Below are 18,992 nucleotides of genomic sequence, written 5' to 3' on the forward strand. Positions count from 1 at the left end.
GTTTACCTTCATTCGCACACTTCCTTTGCCTTGCACAGTTAAACTAGAATCATTTCCCAGCCTGACTGATTCTCTGAAGCTGTTATCAAGCTCACAAAACATGTCTTTCTTGCCACACATATGGTTGCTGCATCCCGAGTCCAGAAACCATATGTGCTCCATTGTTGCATCCTTGATATCCACCAACGCCATCAGTAGCATCTCTTCCTTTGTCTCCGCATAATTCGCCTTCTCTTCCTTAGATTTCTTAGGGCACTCCCACTGAAAATGTCCTAGTTCATGACAATTATAGCAGTCTAGGGTTGACTTGTCGAACCTTGCCTTCCCCGTCCTCTATAGCTTCCTCGACCTCGTCCTCCTTGTTGGGCTCTATGAGTAACTTGGAATGCTTGTTCATCCTCCACATGTCGGCTTATCCTTTGCTCGTGCACCAAAAGACTACTCTGGAGTTCGTCTATAGATAGGACATCTAGGTCATTAGATTTCTCAATCGAACATACAACATAATCGTATTTTGAAGTCATGGACCTCAAAATTTTCTCGATAATCACCACATCATCCATCTTCTCGCCATGAATTCTCATCTTGTTAGCTATGGCAAGTGTTCTTCCGAAATAGTCATTGACTGTTTCTCCATTCTTCATGTGGAGCACCTCGAACTCCTTGCGAAGAGCCTACAATTGAGCACGCTTTACACATGCAGTTCCTTGATATTTCTGTTTCAAAGAGTCCCATATTTCCTTTGTCGTGTCCTTTTTTAGAATGGTCTCTAATATTGACCGATCTATGGCTTGGAACAAATAGTTCTTGGCCTTCAAATCCTTCAGCTTCAGTTCATCTAAAGTCTTCTTTTGTGCTTCACTGGAATCCGATCCTCCTACTGCAGCAGTGATTCCAACCTCTACCAAGTTCCAATACTATTTGGAACGAAGGAAGTTCTCCATTAGCATACTCCAATGGTCGTAGTGACCATCAAGCCTTGGAATAGCTGGTTGCACAAAACTATTCTCAGACGCCATAGTTTTGTTTCTTCACTTGATCACCTGGGTTGCAAGCTTTCGATCAGGCCACGTAACGGGGCTTTGATACCAGATGTTAGAACCAGAAACTTGCAAAGGATTACTGTAATGCAAGGTTCGAAAGCTTACAAGATAAAACCAGGGAGAATTCTTATTTTGTGAAACAACCATCACGGTTATTAAATAGCCTTACACTTGAACTGAAAGGAAATAACAACTACCCACGATTTTACAGTTCCTATAATTGTGGTAAAGACTACGTCAAAACAGAAAATGCATACTTGTCCCTCAAGAATATGGATTATTGAATAACAACCCTTAAAACTAGGAACCCTAGCTATACCGGGAACCCTAGCAGTAACGAAAAACCTTAACTTTAACATGAACACCTACTGAAGAAAAAAAAAAGATTTGGTATTTGGTTTATTTGAACAATTTGAACAATTTGGATGTGTTGGAGTGAATTTGGTTTATATACACCTGATTTGGTGATTTGGTTTTGTGATTGTACCTAAAGTATGGTACTAGACTACCTATGTACCATTGGCGAGATCTAACTGGCTTAGTTAATGGATGAATTGGTTTGGGATTTTCAATGAGCGAATGACCCATTGAAAAAGAAAGATTTGGTATTTGGTTTATTTGAATACTCTGGATTTATTTGAGTGAACTTGGTTGAATGAACTAGGGATTCGATTTTGACTTTGTAGGGAAATTGCATCTAAATTGAGTCTCTAGATTGCCTACGTACTCTTAGCGGGATCAAACTGACATAGTTCGAAAATGAATTTGAAATTTAATTTGTGTGGCTTTGTACCATTTGAGAATTTTGAACTTTGGAATTTGATGGGCATTTTGTATCAGCTATTTGCACTGAGAATTTTGGAATTTGGAATTTGATAGGTATTTTGTGTCAGCTATTTGCTAGCGGACACATGCATTGTAATGCACCATTTTATATGACTTTGCATGAGTTTCCCCCCAGTTATCAACTTATCAGCTAATTGGCATTTAGCTAACCTTAATTTTGAGTTTCGACGACAAGGCCAACTAATTTGGCTTGGATTTGTTAATGGGGATTCGGGGTTTGAATATGGTAGCTTTTCTATGATATGGATAGCTCTACTTCTTTGATTGACATGGCTTTATATTCGGAAGAAAACCCCATGCTTCTCTTGGTCTCTGCTGCTGAACTTTTCTTCCTTTTCGGTTTTTGTCAGGGGGCACTATGGTCGCACTAGTGACCTTCGCGCCATAGTCTTCGCTTTCCTCTTTGAATTTCACTGGAGTTACTTCTAAGAGAGTTGCTGCTATAGCGGGAGTGGGCGACACGACGTCTCTGAAAGCGAGTCTGAAGTCTTGTTTACCTTTGAAGTCCCGCTAGCACTTCTCTTCTTCGTTTACTTTTGAGAAAATGAAGACTTGTTTTGCTTGTCTTCTTTTGAATTTTAAATTCCTTTTGTGACAATGGAGGCAATGGGGTTGCCCATATTTCTTCATTTTCTTCTTTTCAGTATTAAATACTTTCTTTCCCTTACTTTTGTTTCGTAGCTTCTGTCATTTTTCTCCATGCTTTTGTTTAAGCTTTACCCAATATATGATCAAAATGATAACCACGTAAATGGCATTCAAGTTATCTGGAGGACCTTACTCCATTATTCTTTGAAGAATGGAGCAGCAGCAGCGTGCCAAATTCTTGGAGACATGTTCTTCTATTTTTTATTCAACTTTCGCCAACGAGCTTCTGGGTAATTTCTCTAGACGAAGGAAGAGAACGTGGGATCATCTCGAATGTCTCCTTCTAGCTGCTTTTTATTGTTGTTTGCTGGCGATGATAACAGTAAAACTTCATCAAGGTATTGCTTAACCTCGGACGCTATGTTGAGTACAAATCTCACATCAATTGGAGGAGAGGCATTGCATGAGCTTATAAGTCAGTTGGTTTACTCCCATATTGCTAATTTATTGCTAATTTGTTTTATAGTAGAATCTCAGCTTCTTTTTTTTCATGGTATACTTCAATCCATCTCACCAAATTGCCAATTTTCCCAATCCTATGCTTCCAAGGCCAAGGAATCATATTCAAATTCAACAAAACTCTCCTGCTCACTCAACTCGACACGAGATCCCACGGGCTCCAAATCAACAGTTCAGCAACAATCTGGCATTTGCCTCTACAAAGTCTGCGTCTGATCATGGAGGAGGACAACTTTATGATCCATTCTCGCCCAATTCTGCGAGTCATTAGCAGGGAGGTAATCCGGGAAAGATGTGGAAACAAGAGAATGATCTATTTATTACTATTGTTATTTCTTATACAAGCAACAACGCAGAAGGGGTATTCGACGATAAAACCTGAGGTGCAAGAGTAAAAACACTCTTCTACCCACATGAGCAATAGGTCCCTTGCCTTTCCATTTCCTTGTTAATTGCCTAATTCTCAACACATTAAATTAAATGCACTACTCGCTCACAAGTCACAAATTGCTAAAATAAAATAAACTGGGATAGGAAAACGGTGATCCCATAAACATCCATCATAGGGAGGAATTACAAAAGTTTAGGTTTAAGTGGCCTCATTAAAATCTTGCTCGGAGAAAACCCAGTGGGAAAAACTTCAAACTTAGAAAACAAGTACCACAATTATATTACAAATCCGGAAAGCTCATACACTAGAGTCGTGAGCAGCGCTGGAGAAGAAACCTTGGCCTAGAAATAGGCATGGTTGTCTTCAAAGAATCGCTCTCAATGCAAACACAAAACCAGCCCTACTGTAGTTTGTCAGCCAAATCCCAAATGAATGCCTCCCAAAACAGTCACTCCTGAAACCCCAAAATCTTGAGGACACAAAAAAAAAAAAAAAAAACTTAAAACATTTTACCAACTTGACGAATATTGTGGATTACTTTAATTACGAGAATAAAGACGATTAACAATACTATTGAGAAGATGATACCTGGACCTGGAGACTGGGATCGAATCGACCATCAGCTTCACATCATCTTAAAATCTCTCTACGCTATGTAAGGGATGTGGGATATTTTGTGCCAGTAGCGTCCTTTTCCTCGTTCGCATCTCTCTTTTAGCACAGGACACCTAGAGATGAGAAGTTGTGTAAGTGAAGGAGGAAGACCCTCTTCTGGAATGGATGCTAGCTGTAAACAACTGGAGAGATGCAGAGATTGAAGAGACGTTAGGGATTGAAAGCCCTTGCTACTCAGTTTCATCAGATTCGGGAAACCACAAATTAATAGTCCAGTGAGAGATTTGGGGAGGAGCGTCTCCGTCTGGACCACGTCGGGTGGAAACGATACCATATCCGGGTCATTGCCGTAGATCCATAATTTTCTAAGAGAGGTGAGTCTGTGCAATCCCCACTCCAACTCCCACAATGACTTACAGCTCTTGACCTTCGAAATTGTAAGTGATGTGAGGTTGGCGGGAAAGAAGCAACTCAAACCTTCACGGTAGTCGATGGTCAATTCCTCAAGAGAGTTGAGATTGCGCATGGCTTCGGGTAACACCTCCAATTTGTCGCAATCGGTTATCTTGATCTCTCTCAGGTTGGAGGCTTTTCTCCCCCCACTTAGTCTGGGGATAGAAACAAGACTTCCACAGTAATAAATATCCAACGTTTGAAGATTGATGAGGTGGCATAAGCCATCTGGTAAGTATTTCAGATTTTGGCACTTCCAGATCCTTATATATTCAAGACACTGATTAGTGTTGTAGTGGGAGAACCCGTCCTCTTCGATTAACTTCAGCTGTAAACAATCGTATATCTCAAGGTGTTTAAGTGTCCTAAGAAGCTGGCCGCTCAATGATAACGACGTCAGAGATTGACATTCCTGGATTTTCAAGTACTCAAGGCAAATGTGAGAAGACAACATAGAAGAACCAACAACCTCCTCATCTACTAGTGATTTCAAACTTTTACAGTCACTTATCTGTATTCTTCTGAGATTTTGGGGAATCTGAAATTTTGCCAAATATATCAACGAATGGCACTCTGTAATCTTGATGTCTTCAAGAGAAGGTGGCAGACCGACATCCGGAAAAGAAACTAGACGTGGACATTTGTGTATGCAAAGCTGTTGAAGAGATAACAACTGATTTAACCCTTTTGGTAGCTTTAAAATATTTTCGCACTTCTTTAACTCCAGACATTCAAGCTTGCACTCCAATATTTGCAATTGCAGCAACTCCTCTGCTTCTTTTCCCAATTCTTCAACTAGAGGAGAGTTGTCTTCAATTTCCAAACGGCCAAGAGAAGTCAACTGTTGCAATAATCTACCCTCGTTCTTCAATGAAGACATCAGCTCCTCACATCCATTAATCTTCAAATCTCTAACCTTGGTTAATCCCTTCTGGAACAATTCCCCTGTTTGCAGAGACATCAGCTCCGAAATGTTTGAAAGGCACAAGGACTCTAACAACTCAAACTCAACCTTAGCAGCTGTATGCACCAACACTTTACAACAGTCAATGTTTAGATGACAAAGTTGCTTGTAGTTGGCAATTGAAACCACTAATTCTTCACATTTAACAATTCCAAGCTTTGCTAAAGAATTGAGGTTCTCTGGCAACTTACCCCCCAGTTTTGAACATTTTTTTACAAAGAGCGTTTTCAGGCAAGGGAAAACACCATTTCCACGATCCAATTGGAAAGGAAGCCATTCCTTCCAATGTTGCATATCCACAAACTCAAGAGTCTCTAATAGAGGAAAAGGCGAGATGCACTCTCCATAAAACTCAGCACCAACACTTTCCACTGCATTCATTCCTCTAATATAAAGTTCTTTGAGATGAGGCAATTGTCCGAGAGGTGGCAACGATAAACAATTGTTACACTCCTCTAACCGCACAAGCACCATATTAGAGAACAAAGAAACTGCAACCCATGATGAAAATTCCTTTCCGGCATAACTCTTGATGGTGAGCTCCTTGAGCTTTGTATGAGGCTGTAACATGTCAAGCACAGCAGATTCCGTTTCTCTTGTGTTGCTTGAATGAGACCATTCTAGGACCAATGAATCAAGCCTCTCCTTGCATTTTAAGTTGGCCCTCCGAGCATCCTCGACATCAATCACATTCTCCAACCTTGAGATGCACAATGTCCCGCGGAGATGCAATAGGAACTCTATCTCCCTTATCCTTGATCCATCATTCCCACCACTGACCACAAAATTAGACAATGATTGGAGATTCACCATTCTACCCAGTTGTGGAGGCATTCCTCCCAACGAATATGCATCCAAGTTGTTTAGATGGCGCAAATTAATTAGATTACTCATCTTCGCAGGCAATGACTTCAATTTAGAACAACCTTCCAATATCAATGTTTGCAAGCTGTAAAGAGTGCTTGTTGATTCAGGCAAACTGGTTATATCTGTGTAGGAAAGGTCAAGATACTGTAACAACCTCAAATCACCAATTGAGTTTGGCAGCTCAGTTATTTTGTAGCCATTCAAAGAGAGCACTCGTAAGTATTGCAACTGTGGTAGTAACTCAAAAATAACCTTATGAGACAAATATTTACTCCACCACCTGGAATCTGAAAGCGATAGTGGCAGGAATGTTCGCAAACGTTCAACTTTAGGAAAGTCCTCAAATCTCGTAACTCCATCAAATTGACCAGCAATGAAAGACGAATGGCGAGCCCTTCGAAAGCAGGTGCGTTGCAAGTTATCACCTTGCTTATCTTCCAACCTAGAACATATTTCTCCTGCTGCCCATTGTGCTAAATCATTAACGAGGTCATGCATTACAAATTGTGAATTGTTTTTGCTTGATTCTTGAAACAACGACCTTGATAATAGCTCTCGAAAGTAGTCACGGCCCAAATCCTCCATTTGTTTATTGTCTTCAGGTTTTTGTTGAATCAAACCCTCTGCCATCCACAAAAGGACGAGTTGCTTCTCCCTAAATTCATAGTCGTTTGGAAGTATTGAGCAATAGGCAAAACACCTCTTCAAATTTGATGGAAGATAGTGATAGCTCAACTTTAGTACGGGGAGAATGTCACTCTTATCTGCTATATTCCACAATTTGTTGTTCAATATTTCTTCCCACTCATCTTTTTCTTTGCAACGTAAAAGGCCACCGAGAGTCCTTGCAGCAAATGGTAATCCACGACATTTTTCGACAATTTTTCTTCGAATTAACTCATAATTTACTGGTTTTCCATCATTAAGTTCCCCAAATGCATGTCGCTCAAATATTTCCAAACAATCATCATCTCTCATGCACTTCAAATTATGGACTCCAGCGGCTCCCATAAACTTTGCAACATTCACATCGCGGGTTGTCACAAGTATCTTACTTCCTCCAGCTCCGACGCCAAAAGGGGATTGAAGTCTTGTCCAGAGATCGTATAGATCATAGTCACCTTTGTTCCAAATATCATCTAAAACGATTAAAAACTTTTTTCCTCTTAACTGCTCACTCAAATCATGCTGCATTTTACTAAACTCCTCCACTTGAACGGGTCGGGATGTGATTGATTCAAGAATTGCCTTTGTCACTCGCACAACATCGAAGTCATCAGACACAGATACCCACACCTTTGGCTCAAACTCCTTCATGGCATCATCTTTGTGGTTGAATACAAGTTGAGCAAGTGTCGTCTTCCCGACTCCGGGCATCCCAACTATAGCAACTACACCAAAATTGACAGTACCTGCATGCTTGTATTTTCTTGACAACAATTCGATAATCTCCCCTTTGTCATCATCTCTTCCAACAACAAGCTTTTCATCTAACACGCCTGCACTTTGTAAACTTCGTGATTCCTTAGCAGACGTCCCAGTATCTTTCAAGCCAAACTTTTCTTTCCGTTCAGATATGTCTTGCAACCGCTCCATAATCTTCTTCATTTCGGAGTTCATATCAAACCTCAATTTAACTTTATAAAATGATCTCCGTATCTTGTTGCTTGTGTTGGCTTGTTCACGTCTCTCTATCATGCGCTTCAACATTTGTGTGGCAAATTTGTCCAACATGTCTTCGATATCATAAGCCAAATCTCTGAGATCATCGAGCCACAGTTTTACAGCACCCTCAGTCAGTTGCCTTTCCTCGGCATCACTCACCACCACTCCGATTGTAGATAACGTGGTCCTCCACTTCTCCAGCTTCCTTCTGACGCCCCGGAAGTTTCCAAAGTAGTTGAGAATCTCGTGAGGGGTCAACCTGTCGAGCAGCAACTGTAGAAACGCCGCAAGAAAAATCTCTCCCAGTGCCATATTACGCGTGAACAGACCTCCAAGCAATCAAAGAAACAGCGAACCGTTCTTGAGCAATATTGAGGTGCAGAACTCAACGAATGGAAGAGTAACAGTCAAAGCCTAGTTCCTTGCAAATTTGGAAGCTTGATCTCTTGAGACTCAGAAATATTCACAACTGCACAAATTAAAATGATAAGAACTAATTGTTGATGCCTGCGCAATCATATAAAATTTATAGTAAATGTGAAATAATCAATGGACTCCTAGTAAGCATATCTAGAGGTGCCAATTTGAGACTTGGGATGGCAACAGGGCGGATTCAGATCAAGGTTGCCTACATCATAAGTTTGATAACCGTCCCGCCACTATGTATACAGTCCCTGTTACGTTTTATGAAAATATTCTTTTCCTTATTATATACAAAATAATCTAACAACTTGATATTGTATGTCTAAAGCACAATAAAACACACCATATAATGGCGCTTTACAGCAATGTTGGAAAACAATCATACTTATGGATTCGATCTCCACCGATCCCCTCCCCCTAACAACTAATAATTTTACCGACAACACTATCATTTGTCAAAAAAAAAAACGTCATATGATATTACTCAGTAACAAAGTACAAAAAAAAACACCATATAAATTTGAAAGACCGGGAAAAAGAAAAACTCAATATTGCAAAAATCATATAATAGTATATATTATTTTCATAAATTTTACCATGTTGAACGGAAAAATGGGTCAGTTTTGGGATTACCCGTAACTGTAGGGATCCTTGCAATCCTGCGTTTCAAGACTCGAAACTTGCACGAATATTGGACATGATCTGTAGCAAGGAAGTCTGTCAGGTCATGACGGCACTTGTTTGCATGGATCAGTTTGCACTTACGATCAACAAATTCAGGGTGAATGATGGAATAATTAAGGCAGGCTGAAAATTGCACAAATTTTATAGCTGGTTATTGATGAAATAATTAAGTATACAAACTTGAAGAAAAATGAAATAATTAATCTATAAATAATGGATTTGGCATATATAGTTGCAAGAGGAACTTACTGCATTCAAGTTTTCAGATGATGATGAAGATGAAGATGAAAGGACTTGTTTCCATAGATCATATGTGAAAATCAACAGATCTAGACGACTTTAGAGCTCTTCAATTTGCTACGATAATTAGGCGTTGACTTGAAAGACTAACAAGTATTCCTCTTTCTGCCTAAAACAGTCTTAGATTCCTCTTTTTTCTCTTATCTTTAATTTTCGTGGGGTCATATTGTTTTGTCGTTTTTAATTGCTTTCTTATCTCCCGAGTCCTGTTTTATTTTTAGAAAAAGATTCCCTCCGGATTTTTTTTTGTAGAGATACGGATAATTAATCAATAATGTCTGTTTATTGTAAATTATTTATATGCAATTTAAATATAAATTTAAATATTTTTGTGATCATATGATATATGATGAACAAATATGATTAATTGATCTTCTGGATCTCTACAAAGAGAATCCTTTTCCATATTTTTTTGGGAACTTTAACAAAAAGTTTCCGGTACTGTTTACTTCAACAAAAAATCATATTTTTACACTAAAAAGTCAATTATAGTACTATTCACTTTACCTTTTATTTTGTCCTTATTGTTAAAACTCAAAATTTTCAATCCGTTTTTATTAATTTTTTTCTATTTTTTATCATTTCCTTCCTTTGTATGAGAGATTTCGGGAGATGTGTACCAAACATGGAACTTTGGATGGAAGGGTGACTATTTGTAAATGTTGAATTAGTGGCCAAGTTGTAAAAAACATATAATAAAAAATGAAAGAATAATGATGTGGGAACATCATTATGAGGAGACAAATGATTATGTTTGTTAAAAAGAAAAAAAGATGGTCATGATGATGGTTGTAAAGGAATGATTATTCCTTTACTTTGGATTTTTTATTATGTGCTTTTGTATGGATGAAGTTATCATCCGAATGTGAGAGAGAGGATGGGTGCACCATTTTCTGTTTTAGTAGCCTATCTTTGAAAGAGCAAAGGCAGCTGCAGAAAACAGAAAAATGAGAGCGGAAAAAGAAGAAGAAGGTGCTCTTCTCTTTGGTTAGTAATCACCCACCAAAGTAGTTGTTGTTGTAATAGTTTTGAGCTTTGTATAGAGAGGAAATTATTCATTATATTTCTTTCTATTTGTATCTTTGGTGTGTGTGAGTTATTGGTTGTATTGGGGTTTGGGTTGTGAGCTTGCCAACACTTTGTAAACTTCCATTTGGTTGATAGTGGATTATTAGGTGAGCTCCTACTGCTCCGAGGACGTACTCCAGTTACACTGACTGTTGAGGAACCTCGTTAAAATCTTGGTGTCTTTTATATTTTGTTCTTGCATTCCATTTGATATATTTCCTGTGGATTAGCTTGAGTTGGTTCCAACGGGTTTGGTGCTATCCTAGCACAACAGTAAACAACTAAGCTATATTCTCTTGGAACACTGATTATATTAATTTTGTGGGATGTGTTAGAGAAATCATATTTTAAACTACATTTGTAAATTAAACGATGTATCGCCAATAAAAAAAAACATGTTAGTCAATATCTAAGTAATAATCCAATCATCAACATTCACATAATTTGGTTTACAAAATTTGATTTAAAAATTTGGCTTTCCTAACATTATCCTATTTTGTGAGGGTGTTTGGTTCAAATTTTTGTAGGCCATTGTACACAATGTAGGGACAATCAATTTAAACCGGTAAAAGACTGAAACAACCCAAGGGCTCTATACACCAGATTTACCAAAGTTGTCGTGGATTATGCTTTTACCATCTTGTAGTTATACTACTTAATTAGTCATAGAGCTATATTATATTAGATCAATTGAATTAATAATTTTCATGATCATAGGGTATTTGTATGATGACCCATGTGGCAAAAAAAATTAGAAATTAAACTCCTGTTACGAAGACCGTCAACAAATTTAACTCAAAAATAGAACTTATGTTAAAGGTCTGTTAAAATAGGGGTGAGACTTTAGCACCAAAAGGTAAATAAAAAACTAACAAAACCCTGAAAGATTAAACCCAAATTAGGCAAAGCAAGCACAAAGGGTGAACCAACAGGCCAGTAAAAAACTACAAGTACAGTGGAGTCGATACAAACTAGGAAAAACTAGTCATCCTAGAAACAGACATCCATCTCCGATCACCTTAATGGTGTCCAAAAGATAAATCGGCTGATAAATTAGCTGAAACTATCAGGCATCAATGGTGAGCCTGCAGAGGACAAGGGAGGCTGATGATGTTCCGGATCCCAATATGGCAGCAATGATACTTTGGGAATGACGATGTTTAATTAGATTTTTGTTCAAATTTAGTAAAAATGACTCGTGTTAGATATGGGCGTACACTATAGTTATGGTGGTCAACAAAAATACTCCCTTTGATTTTAGGTGTAATTAGCTTTTAATTTTGAGTGTAGTTAGGTCTACTTAAGTGAATTCTTGGCTCTATTTGAATTGTTTTATAAAAACTAATATTTATACATTTGTGTGCTAAATTCTGACTATAATAAAATCTCTCCACCCACTACCACTAGAGAGCGGGAGGGGTGCCGCCTACCCACCAAACCCAAAAGTAGGGGGCAGTGTCCTTTGAGATTTCTAGAGGAACATTAGGCAGGTATGCTTTGCACCACAAAAATGTGCAAACCAATTTGATTTTGGGTTCCTAGTAATATCCTTTCTTTTCTTAATTTTAAACAAGAAAGAATTGCCTCCGCTTTCTCTTTGCACGACATCTATTCTTTCTTAATGGACTAATTTTACAATGTTAATGCCAATATTTACACGATAAAACATACATGCTAATGACCATTATTGTCACGCCCCGATCCCAACATACGTTCAAGATCGACACGTGACGTCACCAAATACCCGTATCTCAACATACCCCTCTTCCGGGATATGGCAAATCACAACTCGAGAATCGAATCGCATAGTAATTTTTTTGTATACTTTATGGCTATATCTAACCTCCTCATTAGACTGCCTACGTACCCTCAATAGGGATCAAGCCATTCGTAGTTCACCATTCACAAAATCAGACATTTATCCCACTGAGTTCAAGTAGAAAAGCATAACATTCCTCAATCATTTAATATAACATGATAGCATGAAATTCTTGGGCTCAAGCTACATAACAAACCCTCATGAAATCATGATTTCTCTTCATCCTACATATAAATCATTATGTCTCATCATGATATCACAATTCACAACATACATCATATTTAAGAACCGACGAAACACAAAACCATTCTCTAGCCACATTAATTAATTAATTTGATCAAAGTAATAACAATCATTCCCATATTTTCTAAATTCATACCTTATGAAATCATAATCGAATCGTAGGAAATCCCGAAGGAGTCACCCCCTTATGAAATCATAATTGAATCGTAGAAAATCCCGAAGAAGTCACCCAGACGTCCAACATCTTTTCTAACTCAATTCACAAGATTCTCAAAACCATTGACACAAATATATATAAAACTAAGGCTAGAGTGACACAGTTAGGCCAAGCCTACTTCTCCAAATAATGGGATTTCAGGCCACTCTACGAAATCCAACAACCTCAGGTTCCGGACCACTCAACGGAACCAAACTAAATATGATCGCCTATCAAATGTACCAAGTACAACTAATCATCATCACCTTTAGAATGCGTATGACCTCTTATCGCGGATATACCAAGCAGAACCATAGGTATAATCTCATCATGCAGACAATGATCACTGTTGATGCACAAAATCAGTGAGGATTTTGGTACAACAGAAAATGTTAAGTTTGTGACTTTCACTAGATTGCTCCGGTCACTAGTGTGAATAAGTATGTAAATGGATAGGGACAGGGAAGCAAACACAAGATGTACGTGGTTCACCCAGATTGGCTACGTCCACGGAGTAGAGGAGTTCTCATTAATTGTGAAGGGTTTATACAAGTACATAGGTTCAAGCTCTCCTTTAGTAAGTACTAGTGAATGATTTAGTACAAATAACATTAGGAAATATTGTGAGAGAATGATCTCTATTTATAGAAAAGGGTTTCTAGTTTCATTCTGACTTTGACATGTGTCATGGTGTGATTGGCTTCTGATGTTGACACGTGTCGCGCTATGATTGGCTTCTGATGTCGACACGTGTCGTGCTGTGATTGGCCTCCTGGTTGGAAGGAAACTCTTCTGGGTCCTTGACGGAATAACGTTGACCGGTGCTCAGTAGTTTCGGGATTGGTCAAGTATGGTACAAACAGTGCTCCCCTAAGTTCCCGAGTAAGGGAAGCTCCTCGGTTAGGGACTTGCAAGATTCAAGCCATTGAGTAATCACGAAACTTCTAAGTACCGAAGTGTGGTATCATTTTCACTTGCCTTATTTGTCTCATACGTAGATGTGGCATCTTCTCTGGAAGTACTTTTCCTCAATCCAGGAGTGGTATCTTTAACCGATGAAGATGCACAAGGTAATGTATCAATTTCACTTGAAGCTTACTTGTAGTTTCAGGCTTGGTCAAGTGCGATACAAAGCCCTATAGTAGGAGTCCCCCAAGTCGCTGAGTTAGGAGATTTGCTGAAGGAGGTAACAGACAAGGTAAGCAATCAGACTTCCAAGCAAGCATCCTGGATCGGAGGTTCGACTTCAGCTTCTAGTTGATTGTTCTCCTTATCCTTGTGTCGTAAACAACAACAAGGATAAGGAGAAGCAAATGAAGAAGAGATGATATGAGATACTTTTTCTTTTGAAGAAGTAACTTTCCACAGGCGTATTCTTGAACTGGGCTGGAGGGTTTTTTGGTTTCCTCCAGAGTATAAGGCCGACTCAAGAATTTGAAGGTCAAAACAAGTCTACCAAATCTAGAGTACGTTCGACCCTGATGATATGAGATACTTTTGCTGTTGACAAAGTAATGGATGTATCGGCACGTGTTCTGTTACGCTTGTCTCCACATGCTTCCTTGTATCATTCTCACTTGCCCTATCTGTTCCTCAGGCAGATGTGGTATCTTCTCTAGAAGCATAAGATGTTGAAGATGAGTACTCGAGAGCAATGCTAGGTAAGTAATCAGGCAAGGGGTTCCAGGCAGTCAGTTCCTGACTGGAAGCTTGATTCCAAGTGCTGACTGATTGCTCTCTTTCTCATTGTCTTGCAGGTAAGAACAAGGCCAAAGGAAAAGACAGGGAAAAAGCATGATATGGGATACTCTTGCTTTTAACCCTAATGATATGAGATACTCTTGCTTTGGTATAGCTTGTTTGCAGAGGTATTATCAGGATGAAAAGAAGTTGAGTACTTCGAGAGACTCTGCTGAGAGTGCCATCTTGGATGTGAAGAAAAGTTAAGCATTTTTTTTATTTGCAGGTCTGCCTGGTTGTAGAAGATGGAGGTCGACATATATAGGAATCTCCCTAACAACAAGTAGTAGTGCTATTCCTTTATCCTTCTTGGTCATAGCAATGTAGTGGGAGCTGCAAGCTTCACGTGTTTTAACTTTGTCAGAACACTTTGAAAAAGTGGTCTGTGGTATCTGGAAAGCTCATGTTGCGTGTGAAGATTGCAGGCAAGCTTTATCCAAGGAAATCAGGCTCTCGAAGTTCGGAAAGCTATGCCTCTTCAGTTTTCGAACAAGCAATCCTATCGGGAATCTGGCTCTCGAGATTCAGAGAACGGTGCCTCTTCGATTTTTAAGAAAGCAATCCTGTTGGGGGTCTGACTCTTGAGATTCGGAGAGTAGTGTCTCTTCAATTTTTGAGAAAGTAATCCTGTTAGGAGTCTGGCTTTCGAGATTCGAATGGCGGTGCCTCTTCGATTTTTGAGCACGTAATCCTGTTGGGAGTCTGGCTCTCGAGATTCGGAGAGCGGTGCCTCTTAGATTTTTGAGAAAGCAATCATGTTGGGAGTCTGACTCTTTAGATTCGGAAAGCAGTGTCTTTTCGATTTTTGAGAAAGTAATCTTGTTGGGAGTCTGGCTCTCGAGATTCGGAGGGCAGTGCCTCTTCGATTTTTGAGCAAGCAATCTTGTTGGGAGTGTTTTCTCGAATGTGAGTAAAGTTTGGGCATTTTTGCCAGTCTGCCTTGCCATGGAGCACGGAGGTTGACACACATTGGGACTTTCTAGTTATCAAGCAGTGATGCTGTTCCTTTACCCTTGTGGGTAATAGTAGGGTAGCTGGACCTTCAAAATTTATGTGTCTAAACTTTGTCAGAGATCTTTGGCAAAGTTATCTTTGGTACCCGAGGAGCTGATGTTGCGTGTGGAAAGTGGTGCCTCTTCGGAATCCGGAGAGTGGTGCCTCTTCGATTTTTGAACCAACGACCCTGTTGCCCTTTCTTTTATAAGGGCACCAATTGCGTGCAAGAAGTACATTCAGAGAGTTATTGCTTGTAGGGATTTTCCCCTTACTTCAGAGATTTATTGCACCTCATTTCTCCTTCATCATTTTTGAGAATGTCTGGCCCATCCGACCGTCGTTTTGACTTGAACTTTGGTGAAGAGGCAGCCATGCCTTCTCAAGACAACATATGGTGCCCATCATTCTTATCCCCTACTGATCCTCTTACCGTTGAGGACTCTGTGATGAAGAATGATATGACCGCTGCGGTGGTGGCCAGGAACCTTCTTACTCCCAAAGATAATAGACTACTTTCCAAACGGTCTGATGAGTTGGCTGTTAAGGATTCTCTGGCTCTCAGTGTTCAGTGTGCAGGTTTTGTGTCTAATATGGCCTAACGCCTATTTGCTTGAACCCGCCAAGTTGAATCATTGGCGGCTGAAGTGATAAGTCTCAAACATGAGATCAGAGAGCTCAAGCATGAGAATAAACAGTTGCACAGGCTCGCACATGACTATGCTACAAACATGAAGAGGAAGCTCGACCAGCTGCAGGAATCTGATGGTCAGATTTTACTTGATCATCAGAGGTTTGTGGGTTTGTTCCAAAGGCATTTATTGCCTTCGTCTTCTGGGGCGGTACCGCGTAATGAAGCTCCAAATGATCAACCTTCGGTGCCTCTTCCTTTTGGGGTTCTGCCTAGTACTGAGGCTCCGAATAATCACCCTCTGGTGCCTCCTCTTTCTGGGGCTCTACCGACTGCTAAGACTTCTCCTGAGCAACCTTTATGAAGGCTCTCTCTTGTTTGTTTATTTTGATTCATGTATATGTACATATTTGTAACTTATCGGAGATATCAATAAACAAGCTTTGCTTCATTTCAACGTATTGTGTTAAATACACCAAGGCCTTCTTCACTAAGTTCTTTGAAATTTTCCTTTTGTTGAAACTTGTATGTAGAAGCTTTGTGAGTGAAGCATGTAGGTCGAGGTAGTGCTCCCTTAATTTTCCGAGTGAGGAAAACTTCTCATTTAGAGACTTGAAAAATCCAAGTCACTGAGTGGTCATGAGACTTCCGAGTATTAAGGTGCAGTAGCATATGGTAGGAGTCCCCCAAGTCTCCGGTCGAGGGAGTTGACGAATGAGGCATTTCCTTTCTAAGTGGTAGCCCAAAACTCCTTCTTCATATATATTTGTTATGAAAGTTGTTAGGCTCAAAGAAGAGGAGGCCTAGGCAATTTTTTTTTTCGAATTTTTAAATTTTCGAATTTTCGAAAAAAAAAATATATATATATATTTTTAAAGCTTTTTAGGTGAAGCTTTGGTGTTGAAGCTTTGTAGGTGAAGCTTTGAGGTTGAAGCTTTGTTGGGCACCATGAATTGATTTTGCTTCAAACTATCTTGATCAAGATAGTGTGAAACTTTTGAGAATTTGTAGTTGTCATTCATTGATGAAGCTTTGTTGAATTTCCCATTTTTTTTTTGTTTTGTATTTTTTTTTGGATAACTAGATGTGAACACGGAAATTTCCTGCGATGAACGAGACAAGAAACACGTGTACAAAATAATATTTGTATTGATGATTTAGGGGTTACAATCTCTTCTACCAATTTAGCCTCTGATTCTATCTTTGCAATGGATGGATTTGATGTTGTTGGTCCAAAGGGCCGTCGGGGCTTGATCTTGACGAACGGATGAACGGATCTTCAAGGATCGTTGGGCTTGAACTTGACGAACGGATCTTCAAGGGCCTTTGGGCTTGATCTTGAAGAATGGATGTGTGGATTTGTTGATGTTTGTTGATCCAAAGGGCCGTTGGGGCTTATCTTAGGATGAACGGATGATGAACGATGAACACTTTCTTCAAGGGGCCGTCGGGGCTTGATCTTGAAGGAGGATTTGACGAAGAACGAAGAGAGCTTTCTTGATCTTTCAGGAATTTGCTTGAGAGCTTTAGAGTTTCAAAGCTTCAAGGTTGTGGTGTAATGTGAATTGGTTATGAATTGGTTTTTTTCAAAATGAATGTCTTGGCCTCCTATTTATAGAATTCCAAAACTTGATTTTTTTGGATTTAAATAATTAGATGAAATAAATCATTTCTGCCAGGTGTTGACACGTGTCCCGTTTGATGACTTTTCCGATTTATTTTGATTTTTCGTTTAGTCACATGTTATGTGTAAAATTTATGTGACACATAAACATTGAAATTTTAATTATTGATCAACATTTATTTTACCGAAATTTCGATGTCTACAAATGCCCCCACTTCAAGGCGCGTCGTATACACGTGCTTGTCACGTGTAGAAGATGCGTTTTGAAGTCCCTTATTGTAGATGTTGATCCAAGGGCCATTCGAGGCTTGATCTTGAATTGGGCTGAAGATTTCTTCAAGGGCCGTTGAGGCTTGATCTTGAATTGGGCTTGAGATTCCTTCAAGGGCCGTTGAGGCTTGTTCTTGAACTTTCGTTTGAAATTTCTTCAAGGGCCGTCGAGGCTTAATCTTGAAGGTTGAAATTGGACCACAAGGAGCTTCATGTGGTAGATGATCTTTTGCTTTGGTAGTGGGTGAATCGGCACGTATTTTGTTGCGCTTATTGACTTTCCACAGCTTTGATCTTGAACTGGTTCAGAGGATTTTCTGGTTTCCTCCAATTGTTGACTTTCCACAGACCGTTGCGGTTATTGACTTTCCACAGACCATTAGTTCTTAAATTACCCGTAGGAAGTTCTTTCGCCTAGCAGCAGTGGTGGCAACCTTTTGCCTTTAAATGGTCCTTCAGAGCATCACTTTTCAGCCACTCATCCGTGTTTGGCAGCTTCAGTGTAAAGAGCCAACACCATATCAACTGTTTTGAAATATTTGCTGAAGAAATTCGAGATCCATCAACAGTTGAAGATGAGTACTCGGGAGCAACGTTAGGTAAGCAACCAGGCAAAGGTTCCTGGCAATCAGTTCCTGATCGGACGTTTAATTTCAGGTTCCGACTGATTGCTTCCTTTCTCCTTGTTCTGCAGGCAAGAACAAGGGCAAAGGAAATGATAGGGAAAAGCATGATATGAGATACCTTTGCTTTCAACCCCGATGATATGAGATACTTTTGCTTTTGAAGAAGTAGCGGATGATCAGCACATGTGTTTGTTGAGCTTGTCTCCACATGCTTCGATGCATCATTTTCATTCGCCTCTTCTGTTCTACTGGCAGATGCGGTATCTTCTTTAGAAGCATAAGATGTTGAGATAATGGGTACTTCGAGAGCAGTGCTAGATGAGCAATCAGGAAAGATTCCAAGCAGTCGGTTCCTTACCAGGAGCTTGAATGGAGGTTCCGACATATTGTTTTCTTTATCCTTGTCATCGTAATGAAGATGGAG

General features: G+C 39.5%; 1 protein-coding gene across 2 annotated transcripts; it reads right to left on the bottom strand.

Moving 5' to 3' along the window:
• Nucleotides 1-3,527: 3,527 nt before the first annotated feature.
• Nucleotides 3,528-9,480, bottom strand: LOC103447183 (putative disease resistance RPP13-like protein 1). Of its 2 annotated transcripts, none has more exons than XM_029087949.2 (4): nt 9,308-9,480; nt 9,008-9,181; nt 3,976-8,420; nt 3,528-3,856 (listed from the first exon to the last, which is right to left on the bottom strand). In XM_029087949.2, exon 3 carries the CDS (start codon nt 8,261-8,263, stop codon nt 4,034-4,036), a length of 4,230 nt encoding a protein of 1,409 aa, XP_028943782.1. In that variant the 5' UTR covers nt 8,264-8,420; nt 9,008-9,181; nt 9,308-9,480; the 3' UTR covers nt 3,528-3,856; nt 3,976-4,033. The 2 variants fall into 2 exon arrangements, with proteins under 2 accessions (XP_028943782.1, XP_028943783.1); XM_029087950.2 differs by having other exon boundaries at nt 8,971-9,181; nt 9,308-9,465.
• Nucleotides 9,481-18,992: the final 9,512 nt, after the last annotated feature.

This window comes from Malus domestica, chromosome 11 (genome assembly GCF_042453785.1).
Source record: "Malus domestica chromosome 11, GDT2T_hap1".
Classification (NCBI taxonomy): domain Eukaryota; kingdom Viridiplantae; phylum Streptophyta; class Magnoliopsida; order Rosales; family Rosaceae; genus Malus; species Malus domestica.